General features: G+C 42.1%; 1 protein-coding gene across 2 annotated transcripts in view; it reads left to right on the top strand.

The window, feature by feature from the left end:
* The window catches only part of PIAS1 (protein inhibitor of activated STAT 1), a 446958-nt gene that overhangs the window by 220417 nt on the left and 213035 nt on the right, over nucleotides 1-13506 (top strand). For both annotated transcript variants that reach the window (XM_069222860.1, XM_069222859.1), the window contains exons 6-7: nucleotides 1221-1355; nucleotides 2115-2220. In XM_069222860.1, coding sequence (XP_069078961.1) covers nucleotides 1221-1355; nucleotides 2115-2220 — 241 coding nt within the window. The remainder of the gene's footprint in view (nucleotides 1-1220; nucleotides 1356-2114; nucleotides 2221-13506) is intronic.

The raw sequence follows: 13506 nt of genomic DNA, 5'->3' as shown, positions 1-13506 counted from the left end.
TATCTTGAGCTTTAAACTGTTGCATCACTAATTTGTAAGGTGGTCATGAGCTCAAACTTTCAGCTCACTGCTGCTGCTCAGGAAATCCTCTAGTGAGAAAAACAGCCATTGAATAACATTTCCAAGGGCCGTGCTGAAGGCTGGGCTGGGCTGGATAGTACAGTATAGTTTGCACTTACTTTCCCTAGAAAATATAAATATACTGCAACATCCATAAAAGGCCCACAATAGCCCCTTTACTGGCTCATTTAGCAAAACCATCAAATTAAAATGCATACACCTTTTACAAGGTGTCTTTAAGCAGAGGCCCAGGTCACCTTTGGAAACTGGCACCCTGTTACATACCAGTCAGACCCTTGTATCAAATTTCCCCTTCAGATCTAATTCTGATGGCAGAAGTAGTTAAGTACGTAATTATGCATTAAAAACTTTTAATCCTAAATTAGCACATCTAGTGCTATCTTTTGACTAACTCTGGATGGCTAAGGGTTGGCAACTCATGACAACTCACATTATGCGTATGCCACTTCATAGGCTAGCCTGCTAGGTTCAAGTGACTGCCTGCAACCTATCTATATGAGACCGATTCTGTGGCCTCGCAAAAAGAAAAGCTTGAAAGTGCCCGATGCTTCTACTCTCAATAGAAGTAAATTGACAACAAAACAATGGCATTCCAGTCCATTAATCAGCATGTGCTTATTGACTTAGGGTACTCAAACTGTTCCTCCAGACTTGCCATTACTGGTTGTGGTTCTCATACACCACTCCTCACTATCCTGCTCTTCCCAGTCTTTCAGCTGGCATTGAGTGATTCCAGACACTAGCTCTATGCCAAGTTTTATCATTACATTTTGCATGATAAACAGTCAATGACTAAGTCCTGTGATGATCCTGAGAGTGATATGTCAGCGCAGTGCAAGGCTTCTCAAATAAATAAAATGCTTCATTGATGTTTCTCTGAAGTGGGAAAGCAGCAGCCAGCATCTATGCAGTGGACCAAATATGTACTTTATTGGAGTAGCTGCATCATCTGGAACCTTCAAATGGGAACAGTGATAATGTTAGTCTGAAACTTGAATGTATGGATTGGCTACAATATGGGTATTCATTTTCTTATCAATGTAATCTTTACAGCCTGTAACTTAGGCCTTGAAATGTTTGTTAGCACCATGCAAATTGCTTGTGTTGAACTAAACAAAACATTCATTTTTTAACCGTAGGGCTATCTCCCACCAACCAAAAATGGGGTTGAACCAAAGAGGCCAAGTCGACCAATCAACATTACCTCACTTGTACGCTTGTCTACAACCGTTCCCAACACAATTGTGGTGTCATGGACAGCAGAGATCGGAAGGGTGAGCCTTTCACTTATAGTTAAATGTTTGCATCGTTTTATCTCTGTTCTTTTAAACTGTCAGACATAGTCAGGGATGAGACTGTAACGAAAAGACAATGTACCAAACCTCAGATTAAGTAGCTCTTTTGATGTTTCTGCAAGGTAGTGAGCAAACAAAGTGCCTCATAGCCCTTTTGCGTAGTCAGCATGTGTGTTTGCATGTACAGGTCCTCTGACTTTTTCCCATCTCGTAGCTAATGCGAAGATTAAGACTTAAATGCCTTTGACTTTGTGTGATGCTTTATTAGGCAGTAGCTTGTAACTAAGACCTTCATCTTTAAACTTCAGTGTCTTTGTGGGAATAGTCAACAGAGAAAACTTTCCACAAATTCTGATCTGGAATCATAGGCTTAGAGTTCCTTGGTTCTTAACAGTAAACTAGATTTAGATTATTGAGCTGCTGTTCTTGTACAATTTTGGAAGGCTATGCGCCATTACATGTTTTTAAGATGCTCAAAACAAGTGCTACTCTAAAGTCTCTTTGGCTCCAAGACCTTTAGGTGATTTTGCATGTGCTGCTATGGGGCTGGACTTGTGTAATATCGGAGTCTGATAATGAATAAACTAAAGCTGTGTAGGGTGGAGCATAATACTTGATTAAAAAGTAGATATTGCACCAAATGTTGTTTTAAGGGTGTTAGGCTACTGTTCTTCTTTTTTTTTTTTTTGCTGTTGGTTTAAGAGCTAGTAAACGTTTATATTTGATTTGGCATTCCAGAGTTTTTCTATGGCAGTCTACCTGGTGAAGCAGTTGTCTTCTGCTGTCCTACTACAGAGGTTGCGAGCGAAAGGAATTAGAAATCCTGACCATTCAAGAGCACTGAGTATGTATAATTTATTCACTGTTGCCTTTGCTCACTTTTTTCTTGTTTACATTTTAACTGCAATTGATGTTTTTGTAGTGCATCTTATACAGCTCCCTAGCCATTTTGTGCCTTCATGTGATGAAATACATTTTGCAAGAGCTGTTGGAAAGCTTAGTTCTCCAGCATGAGATTATATTGCAGGTCACATGTTCCAAATATCCCCAGTCATCCTGGAAGACAGCTGAGGATATTTTTATAGACTTTACCAAAAGTCTGTCTCTTTGTTTATGACCTCCGCTGAAATTAAATTATTCTTCAGCACTGTGCATCAGCTTTGAACCACCTTAGGTTTATTTCACTTGTATTTTTTAGAACAGATAATGCAGAAATAGTATTTCACTGTGAAGGGTACCACATTTAGAGCATGCTTAATTTAAAAGATTGTCGTAAAATTGCTTATCTTCTAATCTAAATATACATGGTATAAGGTTATCTTCTTATTTTATAATCTGAATATACAGATTATAAAATTGGTTGAGGGTGAAAGGTTGTGATTAGATAATAAATCTTTAGGTAATTGGTTGAAAGTGCCATAGTATAGTAAAACTGTAGAAGTTGTTTTCTTTCAATTCTTGCAGTCTCTTTGACCCTTATTCCTTCACCTGGTGTTTGGTCTAAGTGCTGCCGAAGTTTATAGCGTTAACGTTGTAAATTCTATAAAATGAAAATAAAAATCACATCCCTACAAAACATTCAAGATGGAGTACAGTGATCTGTCCATTAGTAGGGTAGGCATTGTTTTAATTGTGTTTTGTTGAATAGACCCTAGATTTACAGACTTCAGTTGCACTACGTACTATTTTAAGGCAAAGCCTTGCCCATTCACATTTTTATACTTAAGAGGAAAGTCTGTCTTCTCTCTCCAAAGTAGGATGCCACCATCAAGCAGATATAGTCTACTGGTTTACCCTTTGAGGTATTTATAATTGCATTGGAATGTCTGTCGTCCCTCTCACATTGTCTCATCCATTTGAGTCCTACAGAGAGATCTGAGAAGGAGACTTTCAAGATACTAAGTCCATCACCTCTCCAAGAGCACATGTTTTGCACTACATACCTTTAAAAGATTTCCCCATTCCAGTGTGGAAGGTTAAACAGTTTCTCTTCTTTAGCGTATAATCAATACAGGGCAATTTGAAGTACATCTGTTTGCTTTCAAATTGCTGTGATGTGTCTTCAGCAGAGGTTGTCTGCTCCATTGTCTATATTTATGCATCAAGGATTGTATGCTCGCAAAAATGTCTCTGCCCATTGTGTTGGAATGCAAAGCCTGATTATCTTCTGAATGGCTCTGGAATTTGGCGTAAATGCAGGTACTTTGTAAATAAGGGTTTTCTGGTTACCAGAGAAGCCCACGTAGTTTAACTGAGGTGTATCCCAGTGCAACGTCTCTAGGTTTTCTCTGTCCTGACTAACAAACAGCACAACAATATGTATTACCAAAAGTAGGCAGAGGGAAAAGGTTTCTGGTATTTTACCTACAAGCTTATGCTATTTATAACTAGAATCTTGAAAGATCTCTCAAGTGGATACACTCCCAAAAGTGGACCCTGAAAGAGGACCCCTTGTTCACTCCTGTAGTGTTGCCTGGAAGAAAGCCACATTTGGGAAATGCATTGACAAGTGCTCATCCTCTTATTTTCTGATTGTGTGGAGTATCAATAACTGATCTTTTCATAGCTGTGCAGAGTACCAGCATTAAAGCTGTGGAAGGCCATAACACTTCACAAACATTTGTGGATATTTTTTTCGGTCCAGTGTAAGCGTACGATCTCTTGTATACTTTTAAGTATACTTCTTTTGTAGGCTTTCAGCTTTATCATTTTAGTTTGTGTCATTTAAAATCCTTGCTTGCTAGTGGTCAGTCATGCCTCTTTGTCCCTCCTTCTGTGTGGGAGCAGGGACCAACTACTGTATAATTAAGCTTTCTCACGTTTCTGGTCTGCAAGCTTCCCTTTTTATTTGCAGAGCATTCCTTCTCTGAGCTTAACTGTAAACAAGACTATAAATCATGCTGTTATCTTGGTCACATTTGGTCTTTGTGGGCTGTCTGCACCAGAGCAATGGCGGATCACTTGTAATTACTTATAGCCTAGGCACGCAGCTCTACCAGGGCTCTGCAATCCTTAGTCAGTACCCACTTCTGTTCCATACTGGGATCCCCCTCGCAGCACCATCAGTGCACCTCCAATCACACTCTCCAAGCCCTCAGCTGTGCCAGTGCACCCACACACAAACCCCACACGCTGTCTGCCAGAGCACCTCAGTTCTTCCAGTCAGTACACTCTGCTGCTCCAGTACTTTGGACCTCTGGTGCAGCTCCATCTGTACACCTCCATTCACACACTCCAAGCCTTCAGCCATTCCAGTGCCGGGAACCCCACATACGCTGTCTGCCAGAGCACCTCAGTTCTTAGTCAGTACACTCTGCTGCTCCAGTACTGGGACCTCAGGCGCAGCTCCATCAGCTCACACACTCCAAGCCTTCAACTGTGTGTGCGCCAGAACCCCACATGCGCTGTCTGCCAGAGCACCTCAGTTTCTGAGCTTAGCTATAAACAAGGCTATAAATCAGGCTATTATCTTGGTCACATTTGGTCTGCCTGTGTAGTCCCTGGTGCTGACAGCAAGGGATGATCTCTTGAAATTGCTTATAGCCTAGCCGCCTAAGGCTTATTAAGTCAGGGACCGCAACAAAATTAGCAGTGTTATCTGCACACCCCAAAATTGTTTTCATGAACATTGGAATAAACTGTGACTGCTTGACATTTCCTGTTTTCTTGGTCAGATGCGCCTGACCTTTCCTAATTAAGCAATTCAGTGGCATTGAAAATTAACCTGCTACCTCCACTTTTGTCCCAACAAACATACAGGAACATTACCCCATTCAGAGGCCTGCCCCCAGATGTAGCATGATGTCACCTAGGAAACCTTTGTGTGACGTCCCTTCCCTTTCAGCACTGCTACCCACATGAGCAGAGCCAGCGCACCTCCTTCCAAGCACTCAGTGCTCACTGCTGTTCCAGTGCCGGGACCCCTCTCGCAGCTCTACCAGGGTTGCGCAATCCTTAGAGACAGTGCCCACTTCTGCTCCATACTGGGATCCCACCTGCAGCTTCATCGGTGCACCTCAGTTCCCACACTCCAAGCCCTCAGCTGTGCCAGCTCCCCCCAACCCCCCCCCCCCCCCCAAACAAACATACAGGAACATTCCCCCATTCAGAGGCCCGCCCCCAGATGTAGCATGATGTCACCTAGGAAACCTTTGTGTGACGTCCCTTCCCTTTCAGCACTGCTACCCACATGAGCAGAGCCAGCGCACCTCCTTCCAAGTACTCAGTACTCACTGCTGTTCCAGTGCCGGGACCCCTCCCACAGCTCTACCAGGGTTGCGTAATCCTTAGAGACAGTGCCCACTTCTGCTCCATACTGGGATCCCACCTGCAGCTTCATCGGTGCACCTCAGTTCCCACACTCCAAGCCCTCAGCTGTGCCAGACCCCCCCGCCCACACACACACAACCCCACACGCTGTCTAACAGAGCACCTCAGTCAGTACACTGCTGTTCCACTACTGGGACCTCCGGTGCAGCTCCATTAGTGCACCTCAGCTCCACCCCAACGAGGTCACTTCCTGTACTGGGCCCCCACTCACATATAGTTCCATTACAGCAGCTCAGTTCTAATATTCAGTCCCACTGCCAAGCCAATACTGGACCCAAAAGAGCCAAACACATCTCAGCCAATGCACCTCAAGTCTAACATCCAACGCCACAGTTGATGGGAACCACCACAGCTCTGCCAGAATCCATCAATTCTAACATTCAGTGCACATTTCTTTTCAGTACTAAAGCTCACACACATGCCCTTTAGGAGTCCTTGCTTCCGTGGTTCAGAGGCAATGCCGCTCCCATGCTGGGCCCCACTCGCAGCTTCAGCAGGGCACCTACAGGCTAACACTCAGCACCACTGACACACCAATACTAGGTTCCACACATTGCTCCATTAACATACCTCACTTCATACCTTGTGTGGCCATTACTATTCCAGTACTGCAGCCCACATTCCACTGTCAGTGGGCCTCAACCCTAACCTGCAGCGCCCCATTATTCCAATACCAGAATTCACACAGCGCTCTGTTTCTCATTCCTCACCCGCTGCCTTTCTGTTATTCCATCACTATTTTTTTATTTGCTCTTTCCTTTGACTTGGTATGCTTCCTTTGACTTTTTAAAGATCTTTCTTCCTTCCTTTCTCTGGTGTTCTTTTTTTAATCATTATCTGTCATTTTACTATAACTCCCTCTTATTCCTGTCTGTATGTGGAAGCCACAAATTACTTGTCAGGAACTGAAGTGTCAGAGTGGTTTTACCATTCTGTGTCTGTGGGAAATGTCAGTACATAAATGCCCTTGTTTTTATTTTGTTTGCTGCTTTTTTCTCTCGCCATCTTTTTTTTTTTTTTTTTCCTCATGTTCATTTTTCTTTCTTTTCACACTTCTTTCATTATTTTTTCCTTTTTCTCTGTTTCGCTAGCTTCCTTCCCTTTTTTCTTTCGTCTCACATACTTACTCTATTTCTTCTTAGGTGTGTTTTTATATTCTCATTATTTCTTCCCCTTCTTTCTTTTATTTCTTTGAGACCCCTTCTCTTTCTTCCTTTTTTCTGTTTTCCTTTTGCTTCCATTGTTCTGCCTCATCCACTTATTCTCCTGAGGCCTAGTTATTAATGGAGCAACAGGTGCAGTGGCATTGGGGCCCAGAAATGTATGGACCTCACTCAACTCTAATTACTGCTGTATTTTCCTACCGAAATTCCAGTCAACCATTTTCCTTTGATACTCCAGGGCCCATGGCACCGTTACTACGCCACTTGTCCTCCATCTTTACTTTAGACTCCCTCTTTCCTTTCACCCTCCAATCTGTCCCAAATTACATTTTTGTTGTGGTGTTTTGAGCATTACACTTTAATGCCAAAAGTGTATTTCTGATAAAGGTTTTTATGATAATTGTATAGGTTTTAGGATAGAGGAGGAAAGTAAATGGAAGTGCTTTAGTTAAATGCAGGGCCACTGGAATTATATGGCAGGAAAAGACAATTATGAGGCTATGTTGACCAATTTATGTGGCTAGAAAAGTCCAGTTATGAATTTACAATGCCAATAGCTCTAACTCTGGAAAATGCAAGACCTATTGCATTGAAAATGCTTGTTATGCTTTCTTAGTAGTTCCATTACTAAACAAAATAGTTCCGAATTTTGGAAACACTTGCCTATCTGGTTGAGTCTGTAATACACAGATAAATAAGGGTAATGTGCAAGGGAGCTTGTGGGCATTGTGCTACCCTTCAGGAACTGTTTAACATCTCATTTGTTTAGCGTAGTCCCTCTGCCACTCGCTTATCTCAAATGGAAAGTCAGGAAGTCACTAAGTAATTTGTTGCAAATTAAAGGAATTCATCATGGAGGCTCAGACCTCAAGCTTGGGTGATGGGTGGGTGTTAGCACCATACCTGGAGATCCTCTGGTCCCGAAGGAGGGGCCGCGGACTGCAGCACAGGATGTAGTTTGGTGTTGCATAGTTTTCGGCAGCCATGGAAGTGGTGCAAGGCAGCAGCAGGACGATAGCTGGCATGCTTGTGCCGGATTATGCCTTATTACACTTTTGCTGAATTCAGTGCCTCAGGACTGGTGGCATGATGATGACACTGGGGACCCCTAAACCTTTCACCTTGTTCTACCCCCTAGTTACCTGGAATGTTGAGTGGTAGGTGGTGCCTGCGGCTGGGGAGGGTGGTAACTGAAGTCCTGTAGTGTTGCCTGATGCCTGAAATAATGTGGGCATGTGCGATCCAGAGTGCGCCAACAGTTTCGGCTTCCTGCTTTGTTGTGTTCTGTGAATCCTTCTAGATCTGTGACACTCATTTTGATCTCTTTTGGATTTCTTCTCGATAGTGAAGTAACACCCAGATGATTTGAATTTGCTGAACTATGGTTTATCCATTTAGAGGCAGTTGATTTGCCTGTAGAGAATTAAGCTGCTTGTGCACTTGTGGGAGAAGAGGTGGAGTAATACTTGAAGCCCCGTAACTCAGCAGGGCCGGATTAGAGGACTTTTTGAAGCCACAAGGTCTGTTACTGTTCTTGGTCACTGTTCACAGAATTAACTGTGTGCACAATAGAACTACGGAATCACATAATCACATAACAAACGCCTACCATAGAGCTGTCAGAACCTACTGCATCCCCCCAAGAGGTCTCAAGAATGATTTCTACCTCCAAAAAGAGAATCATTCCATTCTACTTTTTCTAGTTGGAGATTAGAGCTCTTAAGCAGGGATGTACTTTACTGACCTGGTTCCTGTTGGAGAAAATGTAACAATACATTATTTAAAATCTTCATCACCTCTAAAGTACATTGTGGAGGAAAATGAACTGTTGGATAGTTCCCTGATGAAACATTTCCTCCATACCAAGAGTTGGCTTTTGAAATCCTCTTTCAGTTGGAAAAACACACAGTTGGTAACCGTTTTACCACAATCTTCGGTTGTCTATTGTTCCTTTATGGATTCAGATAATCTTTTATATGAATTCTTACTTTGCAATGTTGTTTTTGGGCCAACTATTACTTTTTAACTCTTATTGTATAACGTACATGTGGTCTTACAAAATTTACTGTCTCAGTTCACAGAATCAGTTTTAATTGTGGCAAGAGATTTTAACATGAGAATCTTTCTCTAGCTTGTCATAAAGTAGATTGTTTGGGAATTGGATGCCATTTGGGGACCCGGGTCGCCCACTCTTCCAAATAACAAATGCTGTGATGGCTGTATCCATTTGTTAATTTCGGCCTTGGAGTTAAATATGGCTGTAACAAATAGAAGATTTGATCAATCGAAAATCAACAATTTTACTTGGCGGAGAGGTTTGCAGCGTTTTTGACTGATTATTTTTGTTCAGTCTTTGGGTACTAATTGTTCAAGACGTGTGGTTGTAAATACACATTCTCTGCATATTCCTTCCATTTAGTGTTGGGTCCAGATGTGTGCTGATTGTTTTTCTTTGAGTAAAGTCCTTATGTTCATAAGTTAGTGATATTTCTTTCTCAGTGATACTGTACATGGGTATCGACTCCACTGTTAGGTGATTTTCTCTCCACCGTTGGGATCAGACGTGTGTGCTTATGCTCAAAGTTGAAACAGTCGTTGGATCTCTTTCAGTTCTGTATCTTTCTACTGTTGGTGTTATTGATTGCTTTTCTCCTTTATGTGTGTCCAGCTTCAACCAACCATCCAGTCGATGTGACTCCGTCATAGCCCCAAGAGGGCATCGTCCCTTCGGGTGGCCTTCTACCTCATTCTCCAATTAAGTTTTCATACAATGGCTTCCTGGTAAAGGAGGGGACAATTGTTTATGACTGTCTTGTTTCGCAGAGTACCCATGACCTACTCCCAGTAGGTCTGTAACCTGTCTCTCCGGATTAGAGGGTGGCGACTGTGAGGCCTGTTGAGCATTTCACTCAAAGAAAAATCTCCATGACCGTCAAGCACGTCCGTCCAAAATGCAGCGAAGGGCCACCAACGATACTCCTTACCTCTTCAGACATCAGGATGTCTGGGAGGAACAGCATCCAGAGGCTTTGGTGGCTGAAGAGGAGGTTTTCTTTGTCGAGGCCATCTCGGAATCTAATCCAGAGCTGGAAATCACCAATGTAACACTAGAGTCTTGTGCAATGAGTATGTCGAGCCACCCCCCCCCCCCCCCCCCCCCATCCCCCTGCTGCCTCCCCCACCCACTTCTCCCACCCCTGATTCCTTAGTAGTCACCAGTGCTAGGAAAGGGCCAACACCCAAGTGTATGGCAATATACCCTGCTGCAAGACAAAGTAAAAGAATTGATGCAGCAGGGAAAAGGTTGAAGCTCAGTCTGCAAACCAATGGCACATCGCCAACTCAATGGGATGAGATGAAGGAGCTCCTCCAGCATCTCCCAGAAGAGCACAGGAAGAGGGGACAAGAACTAGTTGCAGAGGGCAAACTAATATCCAATACATCGATTCGATGTGTCCTTGACTGCTGACACAGCAGCCAGGCATATAAACACCAGCGTCCTCCTTAGCCAACACGCTTCACTGTGTAGTTCAGTTCAGACTTCAAACTTATGCACTACATGCTGCGAACAGATACAGAGTAAGTAATATATTCCTTATTACAAATTTAGAAATCTGCCCTAATTCATGGAGTGACCATTTTCAGCTTAATGTTTCTCTTGACTTCAAAGTTGTTAAGGCGAGAGACACCAGCATGTTTACCTTCAAACTAAGAACATGCCTAGATAGTGTGTATATTTGGAAGTATGTTGCAAGTGATAAACTGACAAATTGGTTGCATGATGCTTTGGAAGTGTTACCCACAAAATTTGAAGCCCTTCTTTCAAAACTTATTGAACTCCTTGCAAGAGACTTTACGTAGATTAAACTTTTCTAGGGCACCCCAGAAGTTGTTAAATAAACCTCCACTACTTAGACCCAGTAAATATACTTCAAAGTTCGAAAGGCAACTTATTAAAAACGAGGTGGCAAAGTGTTGGCTCGATCGGCAGACAGCAGTTACTCAGTGTGATATGCATAAATTCCGGTTTCTCATAGCTTAAACTATAGGAAGGATAAAAAGAAAACACCTAATTCGTTTGATGAAAGATCTTGGTGCTTTTACTTCAGTAAGCTTTATGCTCCAACTACTACTAACCTTTTTGACCTGGCACTGCTTTCACCCACCTTAACTTCTTACCACCTTGAGTTCACTCAGGATGGAATTGTAAACATAATTTCAGAACTTAACAATAGTAGAGCTTGGGAGGCGGATGGTATTCCTGATTGTCTTGTTGAAGCGGATTCCTCTTTATGGGCTGGAATCCTGAAGCCGTTATTTGGTTACAGCTTGAATGTGGATGTAAATCCTCATTCCTGGCAAAGTAGTAACGTTATCCCTCTTTGCAAAAAAAAGGCCAGCTTAATCTTCCCAAAAACTGCTGCCCAATTGCATTATTGGACATTCCGAGGAAGATTTTTGCAAATTGTTTAGTAAGGCATTTGACTGGCTGGGCAGATGCAGCTCAGCTCTTGGCCAGTGGAACAATAAGGATTTCATAAGGCATGCTTCACAATAGATTGTTGGGGTGGGTGTGTGTGTATGCTGAGTGAGAAGTATGTGAAATCTCAAAAAATGAATTTTTACGTGGCATGTGTGATCTTAAGCAGTGCCTTTGATTCGGTAGATAAACCCACACTTTAGCACAGACATATTAAATTTGGTATCCTATGAGAGGAGTTGCGTCCACTGATGACTTCACCTGGAAATTTGGTTAAAGGTACTTTTGAACACGGGAAACAAATATTCTGATATAATCTTTTAAAAAAGAGTTGTGTATTGGTTCCTTTTTTATTTTCTTTATACTTGTCTGACTTACTGTCCATATGAAGTAAAGCTGATCCCCCAAAATTAGGATTGACGGAAGTTTGTACCCTGTTTCCCGATGACCTGATCTTAATGTCTCTTACACCGATTGGTTTGCAGAAACAACTTAATATTTTAGCCTACCTTGCATTTACTCATAATCTTAGTTACCAAGAGAAACCAAAATTATGCTGAAGGGTTCTTAAATGGGGGTCATTTAGAGGTTGTAGAGAGTATACCTACCTGGCAGTGAGCATTTCAAACAATGTTTTGTGGGCACATCAAGATAAATTACAGTTCTTTAAAACAAAGCCTATTTGAATTTAACTTTTGCAGTTCTTTAACAAACAGGGTACGCACGATCTGCAATCACTTTTGAAGGCGTGCATAGTAAGTATATCCCCTGTAGCTCTGTATGGCTTTTAGGCAAGAATGATGTTCTCTCTTAATGTAACTCATATTGAATCTGATTTGGGGAAGCAATACCTTGGTGTTAGTAACTCTAGCTCGATTGAAATGATTAGTTTTGAGCTAGGTTTGACTGGGATAAATTATCAATCTTATTGCCAGGTTATTCACCATTTCATATTCTGTAGGCTGGAAATATATCTAAAAAGATCATATGGTGAGAATTTTCAAAGGATAGGAATGGGGTTTATACGTGTGGGAAGACGTATCCCCAAAGTAAAGATAGGGATATATATATAGGGAGGATTATATGGTCCAGCACATCGGTCTCTCTATGACCAACTGTAACTCATTAGAGACTCACCAATGGGTGACATGCTTCATCATCAGTCCATGCTCCTCGTCAGGCCGGCACTGCAATCCCTGACTGGCCCTACTAGAGGGCTCTTTGCCAGACATCTTTTGTGGAAAATTTTCTGGTAATGAGTGGATGTGAGAGGGGCTGGAAAAATAAGGGAAACTCAGGGTCTGATTCCCTAACAAAATTGGATAATATAAGCTCAGACCGAGATCCGTAGTGTAAGGATTCCCCTCACACAGATTGTTCCTGGATACAAACCCCTAAGTTGAAGAGTAGTGTTGTTATCCAATTTTGTTATGGGATCAGATCCTGAGTTTCCCTAGTTTCTGTTTTTAACCTTGACATAGGTACCAGATCTCATTAGCGATAGTTGTCTTTGGTACCTATGGTCAATTTTAATTATTTTTCCAGCCCCTCTCACATCCAGTCAATACCGGCAATAGTTCTACAAAAAATCTCCAGCAAAGAGCCCTCTAGTAGGACCCCTCAGGCATTTTTATAAAGCATGTCACCCATTGGTGAGCGAGGGCTACTGTTGCTGCAACAGAGATGTGTTAGGGGACCACTTAGACTCCTGCCTTAGCTGGTAGTACAGTCTACCTCCTTGGAATTGCACATCTCTAGTGAGTTACATTAAGATATATTCCTACTGCTTGAAACAGATGGCTTTCAACTGTGACAACGTGTTCTGTAAGAATAGTAACGTGGGTGCTCCGTCTGGAAAAATTTCACCAAGACAAAAACTTTAAGGATGATTTGCACCACTGCTCAGAAATAAAAAGGTTGCAATTGAGCTGTATGTTTGCAAGATGCGGTGTGCTGCAATTTTCCTTTAGGCTAATATATGTTCCTCTTTATGAGGAATTTTTATGAAATTTAAGTTTGGTCACTTAACAATCAGAGAAAATGTGTCAATTAAAAAGGAGGGTACCTGTTTTAATTCAGGTTGTCAGTATTGCAGTGCCAGTGTCAAGAAACAGGGTATGATTCAGGTTTTTATTTTTCTGTCCAGCTTTTTATATTT

This window comes from Pleurodeles waltl, chromosome 3_1 (genome assembly GCF_031143425.1).
Source record: "Pleurodeles waltl isolate 20211129_DDA chromosome 3_1, aPleWal1.hap1.20221129, whole genome shotgun sequence".
NCBI lineage: Eukaryota > Metazoa > Chordata > Amphibia > Caudata > Salamandridae > Pleurodeles > Pleurodeles waltl.
The sequence above is the reverse complement of the archived record's forward strand: the minus strand, read 5'-3'. Positions and strand labels throughout refer to the sequence as shown.